The 9,953-nt window shown below is 46.4% G+C and overlaps 1 protein-coding gene across 2 annotated transcripts in view; it reads right to left on the bottom strand.

The window, feature by feature from the left end:
• Window positions 1-9,953, bottom strand: part of rreb1a (ras responsive element binding protein 1a) — a 74,193-nt gene that overhangs the window by 26,429 nt on the left and 37,811 nt on the right. Inside the window, exons 3-7 of one of the 2 annotated variants that reach the window (XM_008289201.1) lie at window positions 3,711-3,821; window positions 3,382-3,634; window positions 2,464-2,533; window positions 1,445-1,534; window positions 1,188-1,351 (exon numbers count right to left, since the gene is read on the bottom strand). In XM_008289201.1, the coding sequence (XP_008287423.1) occupies window positions 1,188-1,351; window positions 1,445-1,534; window positions 2,464-2,533; window positions 3,382-3,634; window positions 3,711-3,816 (683 nt within the window). In that variant the 5' untranslated portion in view covers window positions 3,817-3,821. The remainder of the gene's footprint in view (window positions 1-1,187; window positions 1,352-1,444; window positions 1,535-2,463; window positions 2,534-3,381; window positions 3,635-3,710; window positions 3,822-9,953) is intronic. The other variant, XM_008289203.1, reaches the window with a different exon arrangement.

Below are 9,953 nucleotides of genomic sequence, written 5' to 3'. Positions count from 1 at the left end.
TGTGTCTCTTTGTTGTTGTTTTGTGTCTCTTTGTTGTTGTTTTGCATCTACTTGGAGACATTTTGTGTTTTTCTTGTAGCTGTTTTGTGTATTTTATGTTTTGTGTATTGTTGTGTATTATCGTCGTGCCTCTTTGTGGTTGTTTTGCGTCTTTTGCGGTCACTTTTTGCCCTTTTGTAGTCGTTCTGTTCGTCTCTAGTTTTGCGTTGCTAAAGCGATGAAGATGCTCGTAGGACAACATTCAGAAACAGCAGTCGCTCTGTTTACACTCTGATCAGTGACGCTCCGACAGTCGATCTCTGAAACGTCTAATTTCACAGATTTGTTCCTGATGACTACATTCAACTAGTCTGAGATAATTCATGTTGATGTCCACAGACAGACGAAGCAGACCACCGCTGTGCTGGGACGGTTGGTTGTTGTCATGGTGGAGGCTGGATGTCGCTGATAAATGACTGGGCGTTGCTCAGATTGTGTGTGTGTGTGTGTGTGTGTGTGTGCGTTGTTGGTTTATAGCCGTCTTCCCACTTCCTGTTTAACCCCCCCGCCCACATTTAGTCTACCGGTGCCATTAAAAGTAGCCGAATTAGCCATTAGCGCTTCCTGTTTGTAGCCACCAGCGTGCAGAGACGTCCCACTGGATCGCTGCGGTCCTGAACGCAACATTAAAACGCGTTAACGCTCAAGCAGCTTATCTCTTGTGTTGCTCTGCAGATTTACACGTTTATTCACGTTTTTGCTCTGTTGGTGCGTTCAGGGACGGCTTGACTTTCGGATTTTTAATTAAAAAAAAAAAAACAAACAAACAAAACTCATTTTCATTTTTTCTGTTCTCGATTCAACTTTTTAACAAAGATGTTTTTGTTTATCAGCAGATTCAACTCTCTGCCTCTGAAGGAAAAAACAACTAAATACTGATTACTGTGTTATCTGGAAAACGCTTTGCTCTCACCAGATTCTGCCGGAAACAAAAAATTCTGACCTCCTTGATGCAGCTGTGGAGCCGAAACCTGCTCGGCTGTGATCAACGGTCACGTGACAAAAATTATGAGCATTTTCGGCTGAACTGCAGGAAGTGAGTCTCGCTTTTGATTGGCCAGCATGTTTGTGTCTCTCCTGATTGGACAATGTGTGTCTCTTCTGATTGGCCGGTGTGTGCGTGTGTGTGTGTGTGTGTGTGTGCGTACCTGTGCATGTTGCCGTTGGTGGTGAAGGTCTGGCCACAGATGCTGCACTTGTAGGGCCTCTCTCCGCTGTGCACCAGCATGTGTCGGTCGAGCGACGAGGCCGAGCTCAGGCACTTCCCGCAGATGCTGCAGGAGTGGTCGGTGGCTCCGGTGTCGGCATTGTGCTGCGGAGACACACCGGTCGGCTCAGCAACGACACTCACACAGGTGTGCTTTTTTAATTTTGTTGTGGCGTGTTCAGTGCGGCGTGGACGTACCTGTCTGATGTGCATGGTCAGCTGGTGTTGCGTTTGACAGCTCTTGTCACACAGCGGACAGATGTGAGTCGAGCTGTCGTCTTTGGTGTCCTGGTGAGAGAAACAACACACACAGGTGGACGTTAGCTCGCTGACCCGGCAGGTGGGTGAGAAGGGCAAGCCGTGTTTTCAACTGAACGGTAAAAACAGAAAGAATCGTCGGATGTTCAACTTTCCAACGGTCCTTGAACTCATCTTCTGCGACGAAACATAAACACATTTATTCTGAACCCGCTCGGCCTTCCTATAAACAAATGCTCGATAATGAACAACTCATGTGATGCAGTGCAGCTGGATCGCCCCCTGGTGGCTCGCTGCGGCACAGCAACGATCGATCGCCCCTCTGATCGGCTTGTTATTGATCAGCTTGTTATTGATCAGCTATCGGACGCTCCAGAACACAGTAGAGGAACGCAGCAGGAACGTCCTCACAACCTCGGCTCTTCTGGTCACACAAACACACACACGCAGCACTTCACGTTTCCTGTTTGAGACACAGGAAGTGATGACGCGGCGAGGAATGACGCAATGCAGGATGGGAAACGTAGCAGAGCGACGGGGAGGAAACATGGAGGAGAGGAGAGGAGAGGAGAGGAGAGGAGAGGAGAGGAGGAGGAAATATGATGAGGAGAGGAAATGAGAAGAAGGAGATGAGTAGAGGAGACGAGCAGAGGAAACAAGGAGATGAGACGCAAAGAAGGAGATGAGGAAGGCGAGAGAAGGAAAGGAGAAGAGGAGAGGAGACAAGAATAGGAGATGAGGAGAAGGAGACGAGTCGAGAAGAAGGAAACGAGGAGAGGAGAGACGGAAAGGAGACGAGGGGAGAAGATGCAGAGAGGGGATAAGGAGAGGAAACGAGGAAACAAGATGAGGAAAGGAAACAAGGAGAGGAGACAAACCAACTGCTGTAACACAGTGAATGCTGCGTTGCGTTGCGTTGCGTTGCGTTGCGCTGCGTTGCGTTGCGTTGCGTTGCGTACCTGGTTGCGGCGGGCGTTGCGGCTCGGTGGGGCTCGCATGGCCGCCGTGAGCGACTTGCTGGGTGAAGGGCTGCAAGGGGAGAAGAACAAAGAGCATTGAGTCGCCTTATCTGGTTAAACTCTCTCCTCCGGTGGACTTGTCCTGCTGCTGGATCTAAATCTGAACAGTTCCTCCACATTTTGTTAAACTGGTGCCGCTAAAAGTAGCCGAGTTAGCGCTTCCTGTTGAACCCACTGGATCCGTGTGATCCTGAACTTCAGAACGTGATCACTCTCAGGCAGCTTCCTTGTTTCTACTGATCTGAAACTGAACTTCATCCTTCTCTCATCCTGTCAGTGCCTCTACAACCTATGAACTGTCGACACAGATTTAATATTAACGGCACACAAATGAGTCGTTAAAGTGCAAAAATAATCAGAGCCAGAGCAGAGACGAGACGTTTCCTCGTCGCTCTGCTGGTGCGTTCAGGGACGCTCCGGCTTTTTAACTCCAGAAACAACTGAGTTTGCATGTTTTATGTCCTCCATTTAACTTTCAAAACAGTTTCTTTTTCCCCTTTTATCAGCTGACTCGACTCTCAGCTGTCCGACTGCCTCTGAATGCACCGCTTCTGAATGAAAACAAGAAATAAATCTTGACTTCAACCCTGTGAATCCCGTGTTTTTGTTTTGTTTTAAAATTGCACCATTTATCAAAACCGGATTGTGTAAAAAACTAAAAATTCGGAGCTCCTCGGTGGAACCGTGAAGCCGCGAGTGGCTCAGCTGTGACCGACAGTCGCATGACAACTTCTTTACATATTACTTCTTATTTAATGTAATTTTTGTGTCTCTGTGTCTCATTTTGAGTTATTTTGAACATCAGTTCAAAGTATTTTACAAAAACAGCAGAATGCTCCTTTAAAGGCCTGCAGTCACCTCGGCGAGGGCCCGGCGGAGGAGTTGGCCGAAGTGACTCCGCTGCCTCCTTCTGCATCCCCTCCGCCGTTGATGGTCCCTGCTGCTGACATCACCGCTGACATCATGGCGTTGATGGAGGACAGGTCTCCTCCTCCTCCTTCGGCTCCCATGATGCCTCCACCTCCTCCTCCGCCGCCGCCGCCGCCTCCCCGGTCTCCGTTCTGTAGCTTCTCTCCTCCGTTCGCCGCCTCCATCACTCCGTTGATCGCTCCTGAGGAGGAGGAGGTTCTGGTTAACGTCCTCTCGGGCTGAAACTCGTCTAACTTTGAATGGAGTTTGGTGCGTACCTTTGAGGTTATTGTGCGTTTTCTCCTCCGTCAGCTCCGCCTCCTCGTCTTTTATCGCAGCGTTGGCTCCTCCCCCTTCTTGCAGCTCCTCTGTGGAGTTTTCCATGACTGCTGAAATACAAACGAACACGGCCTTTCTGTAAATCTGCAAACTCCATTGAAGAGTCTGACAGTTTCTCAGCACATCAGCTGACATGAAGCGCGAACACAGAGGGAAGTAAAGCTGAGAAATGTTTCAGCGAGCAGGACCTGACATCAGAAAACTCTGAATCGGGATGTTTGCACAGTGCATGTGGTGCAACGGGGCGACACGGCGGAGCTCCTACAGGTTGTTTTAGCGGGTTTAACTCTCCCCTGTCAAATGAGGACACATTAAACGAGGAGTTTTTTCAGTGGAGGCTGGTGTGTGAAGGTTGAAGGCTGCCTGAGATTAGAATAGCACAGGAGCTCAGCAGCGTTGGCCGCTGCAGTGTCTGGTTTCACCGGAGAGAAAATGCACAATTTTTTAAAGTCACACAGAAGCGCTTAAAAAGGAAAAACAGGAAGGAGTTTGTTGACAGGATCGAGCCCTGGCTGCATATTTCAAACGCTACAGCGGCGCGTTCGCAGCATCCTCAGCTGCTGCTCGTGTTTCCCTCCGAGGCTCTGATTTATCTCCACAGTAGAAACATGGATGAAGGGAGACAGCAGAGGACGACCTTCGATCTATAAGCGAACGAGAGCAGCTTTGGCTCAGCGCCGACTGGACCAGAGGGGACCGAACGCCGGGCTTTTACAGCCCTCACACCTGTTTTACACCGGGGCCAGGAAGCCTCGCGAGGGAGAGATGGAGGGCAAAGACGGAGGAGGATGGAGGAGAGAGGGGGGCTTTTCTCAGAGAGGAGGGGTAATTACTGCTTCCCGTTCGGCAGCCCCCACAGGAAGACCGGCCACTTCCTCCTCCAGCTCAGAGAGAGGCTCTGTAGTGTGTGCTAGAGGGTGTTTCGCATTCCTCGTTCAAAGAAAAACCAAGAGAGGAGGAAGATGGAAAAGCAGCAAACATACACAGAGAGAGAAAGCGCTGAAGAATGCTGATGGCAGTCTGGTGAGAACAACAAACGGCCGGATCACGAGGGAAAGCTTCAAAATGACCAAAACGTTAATGGAGTTTGGTCAGAACAAATTAAAAAGAACTCGTAGCAGCCAAAGCCTAAAAATAACAAAACTGTCAACGAAGAAGTTACGAGAGACGCCACAAAGAAAGCCTAAAAATGTCCGTGGAGTTTGGTGAGACGAAGAAACGAGAAAGAATAAAAACGATGGAAATCTGAAGAGAAGAAAAAACAGGAGGATCCAAAGAGAACGACGACGGCGGTAGGAGTGTGAACAGAGCAGAGAACCAACTAGAACGTCTGAAAACAATTCAAATATCTAAGAACAAAAAGCAAACAGGTGACGACTGGGCAAGAACTAAAAATGACGGAAACGTCACTGGAGTTTGGTGACAAACAGGAGAAGCTGCTGTGAAAGTCTAAACAAATGACGAAGATGTGATGAGGTTTGTTGGGTAGAAGAACAGGAGAAGCCAGAGAGGAAAAGGCTAAAAATGACAAAGACATCAATAGAGTTTGGTGGAAACAAAGAAGAGACGCCGGAGCGAAAGTCTGAAAATCTAAAAACACCCAAAACGTCTAAAAACACAGAAAGTGTCAGTGGATTATGGTGAGAATACACACACACACACAAAAAAAACTATAAAAAATACAAATAAAAAAGGCAAAGAAACCAGAAAAAAAATTATGAAGAAAGACGAAAAACGACAAAAATGTCCATGTAGTTTGGTGGGACGAAGAAACGAGAAAGAATAAAAACGATGGAAATCTGAAGAGAGTTTGGTGAGAACTAAAGTCTAAAATTGACAAAAAAGTCAATAAGGAAGTTACGAGAGACGTTACAAAGAAAGCCTAAAAATGCTAAAAATGTCCATGGACTTTGGTGGGACGAAGAAACGGGACACGCCAAAGAGGAAAAATAAAAACGATGGAAATCTGAAAACAACTGCTGAGAAAGCTTCGACATGTCAGTGGAGCTTGTTGAGAACAACACAGGAAGGAAACCAGAATCTAAAAACAATAAAAATGTGAAGTGAGCACGACACTAGGTATGTTTTATTTCCAATAAAAGTGGACTTGATGTGCTTTTGTGCCTCAACTTCAAACTGGAAGCGACACGTGACGCTCGGACTTATCGGCTGCCGGAGGTCACGTGTCGGAGAAAACAGCAGAAGAAGAAAAGCGAAGTGAAGGATGAGCGCCGCGCCGCGAGTGACTGCCGACAACTGGCAGCGAGTGTTGTGTTGTGTTTCCACTGACCTCTGAGTGTATCGCTGCTCTTACATGACAAACTGTTACAGGGCTGCAGCAGGTGCATGCACACACACACACACACACACACACACACACACACACACACACACACACACACACGAGCAGACACACACTCCGTCGGACGCTGTGATTGGCCGACGGAGTGCTCGGCCAGCACTTTTTACAGCCTGCAGAAACGAATGGCGACAGATGGCAGCGAGAGGAGAGAGGAGGAGGAGGAGGAGGAGGAGGAAGGATGGAGAGGAGACGGAGGGATGAACCCACGGAGAGGAAGAAAAATCAATCCCACGAAAGAGAGGTGGCGCTATTACGTGTTGGACGACAAGCCAACGACCTGCACCGAGTCCGAACCTCCTCTGGGATTCATGTCCGCTGTGCTGTCGTCACGTCTCTACGAGTTTATTTTAGAGTGCGCTGCGATGCGATTTAAGCTAATCGTTCGGCGTAACAACTAGGAAGTCAGAGCAAAAGTTTGAAATGTCTAAAATGTTGACTGAGTTCGGTGAGAGTAAAAAACAACAGAGGGCAGAGAGAAAGCCTAAAAACGGTAAAAATGTCAATGGAGTTTGGTGAGAGTAAAAAAACAACAGAAGCTTCAGAGAAAGTCTAAAAAACAAAAAAACAAAATGTTAACTGAGTTTGATGAGAACAAAAAAACACCCGAAGCCAGAGAGAAAGTCCAAAAAACGTCAAAACTGTCAACTAAGTTTGGTGAGAGCAAAACAACAAAACAGCAGAAGCAAGAAAGAAAGCCTAAAAACGATTAAAATATGAATGGAGTTTGGTGAGAACAAAACACAGGTCGCATTAAGTTTGGATGAGCACACTGTGACTGTGTGATGTTACTACATCTGTTCCCGGCCATCACTCTGGCACACGCCGACACGCCCTCCTGACTCACAACACACACACACACACACACACACACACACAAAGACGCACACATAGCGCTGACATTCTTGCACATCCATGCAAAAGCTGGAAAAAAAAAGTAAAGGTCGCCATGTGGGAGCTTCAGAGTAAATGGACGAATGTGTGTGTGTGTGTGTGTGTGTGTGTGTGTGTGTGTGTGTGTTAGACCTTGACGCCTCACCTCGGCTTTGCGGGTTAAAGTTTGTCGCTGCAGAATTTATCTGTGTTCAACAGTCGGAGACTCAAACAGTATTTCTGTATCAGAGCCGGCAGCTGCTTCGAGCTTTTATCCCGTTTCAATGACGTTTTTTTTTTTTCACATTTTCCTGAAAACACGCGGCCGAACGCCGACTCACAGTGTCTTTCCACAAAGAAAACAGTGATTTAAAAAGTTGGCAAACGCAGAAAATTAGTGTCAAAGTAAAGCAGAAGATCTTTGGTTTAGTGAGAGCAGCCGATCAGCTCTTTTCTGAGACGTTAAATTCTGCAAATATTCAGCATTAAAAGGCTTAAAAACAAATTAAAGTGACTCATCAGTGAACAAACTGATTATTTTTTGATCTATGGATGAGTTTATTGTCTCAGGACTAATCTACAGAGTGTACTTTAGTGTTGCCTCTTTTTAAAGCCCCTCCTGATAGGACTGGATTTATTTTATTTGTTGTTATTTACTGTTGACATCGTGACTTTCTGGCCTCGTTGCTACTGGTGTCTTTTATTTTGAAAACTCTTCTACCTGCCTGGTCCAGTTCCACGTTGGAACATGTGCTATATTTTGCACAAACCTTCTACATTCGGCTCAGTTTCTCGTCTGATTTCTGTGTTTCAGGTCAGACTGAGGTCACGACCTCCTGCTGAGCAGCACCTGTGTGGAGACGTAACCCCGTGACAGACGCTCATGCCGGGCAGGACGGAGGGGGATGGAGGGACGGAGGGATGGAGGGATGGACGGAGGGACGGAGGGACGGACGGACGGAGGGATGGACGGACGGAGGGACGGAGGCAGAAGCTTCCTGTCACCTAAACCCCATAAATCCTCTCCGTCATTTCAGCCCCACAAAGGCAGAGAGCCTGACTACAGCCAGGGAGCTAGCCTAGCTTAGCATCTCTGCTCCTTTCTCTAGTAAAAGTTCAAATAACACATAGGACACAATAAGTTACTGCTTACAGGAAGCTAATCCTGAGCTGTTTTTTAAACCAAGCACTCATCATACAGGACCATATGAAGCATTTGTTAGCATACGAACATGAACGAATGCTAGCTCGCTACGTCAGCTACTAAAACCAAGGTAAGCATAAAAACTAAATTAAACTCATTTAATAAACACCAAAAATCATATCGTCTGCATTAATTTTTCCTGCTGATGCACCACAAACTGCTACACCCACAAGCTAAAGAGCGTTAGCACACTGAGCTAGCATCATTTACAGCCCCACAAAGGCAGAGAGCCTTACTACTTATTACAGCCAGGGAGCTAGCCTAGCATAGCATCTGTACTCAACTTGGCGGTGCCACAAAGCTCAAGCAACGTAAAACGACACAATAAACAACTGATTAATGGAGTGCTAAGCTACTGTTGTGCTATTTTTTGGATCAGGCATTTAATACTCATCATACATGCCCATATTTAGCATTTGTTAGCAGTGAAAGGATGCTAGTTCGCTACGTCAGCTACTAACACCAATTTAAGCATAAGAACCAAATTCAATCCAAACAATAAACCCCAATGATTGTATTTTCTACATGCGTGTTCCCTGCTGCTGTGCCTAAACTCTGCATTGCCACAACACGCGAGCTAAAGAGCGTTAGCACACCGAGCTAGCATCACTCGCAGGCCCACAAACTCAGAGGCAAACTGGCAAAAGTGACACCTGCTGCAGAAAGCAAACAGCACCTCAGGACTGGACTCTTTCTGCTTACATCTCCTCCATTTATAATTATATGAGCCTCTTTTCGTGCGCTGGGATATTTGTATCGGTGCGTCGCGCCCGGTGTCGGCTAACAGTCTGTGTTTAGAGGCCAGGATGGAGGGATGTATGGGGGAGATGGTGGGGGAGGACAGATCCACTCACCATATGTTGGCTATTTATTACCTCCTCCTAACCGTCGCTCTCCCTTCATCCACCCATCTATCATTCTCTCTTTATCTCGCTCAAAATGGCAGCGCGGCGCTCATAAACATTCCTGCAAACATTCATCCGCCGCTACGTTTATCACACAACCTTCAGAACAATATGAAAGTAAAACCGGGTCACTGGAAGCCCGCTTGTTGAAGCAGGTTGAGATTGAGCCTTAAATAAACTCACTTTCTTCAGCAACACACATCTGAAGCTAATGAGGCTTGCTAGCTCTTACATCTGACATCAACCAACTGAAAACTGACTATTTACGAGCTGTTCACTGCACAGGATTCATTTTGAATCTTACCTGCTGCTGCTGATTTAACAAACTTTGTACTTGTCACGTAAAACAGAATCACATTAGACCGCTAGCATCTCAGTCTCATTAGCCTCCTTTGTTTAACTGACAAGCTGTTGGTAGCAACTGAAGCTAATCAGCTCAACAGTCTAGCGTTTGATTTTGCTAGCTAATAAAATACTAGTAATCAAACTTGTGAAATTGTATTTTTAGTTTTTAGAACATGAAGCCAAATTAGCAAACTTTGTGTGTCTGATATAAAACAGGATCACATTAGACAGCTAGCATGTCAGTCTTATTAGCCAACATAAGCTATCTTTGTTCAACTGACAAGCTGATGTTGGCAACTGAGGCTAATTAGCTCAACAGTTTAGTAATTGATTTTGCTGCTAACACAATACTGGTTAGCTAACTAATTACTTTTTAGAACATAAAGCTTGATTAGCAAACTTTGTGCTTCTGATGTAAAACAGGATCACACTAGACTGTTAGCATCTCAATCTTATTAGCCAACAAAAGCTATCTTTGTGCAACTGACAAGCTAAC

The sequence above is a fragment of the Stegastes partitus genome, unplaced genomic scaffold, assembly GCF_000690725.1.
Source record: "Stegastes partitus isolate 25-593 unplaced genomic scaffold, Stegastes_partitus-1.0.2 Scaffold598, whole genome shotgun sequence".
NCBI classification, from domain to species: domain Eukaryota; kingdom Metazoa; phylum Chordata; class Actinopteri; family Pomacentridae; genus Stegastes; species Stegastes partitus.
This window is presented reverse-complemented; position numbering and strand designations above follow the sequence as displayed.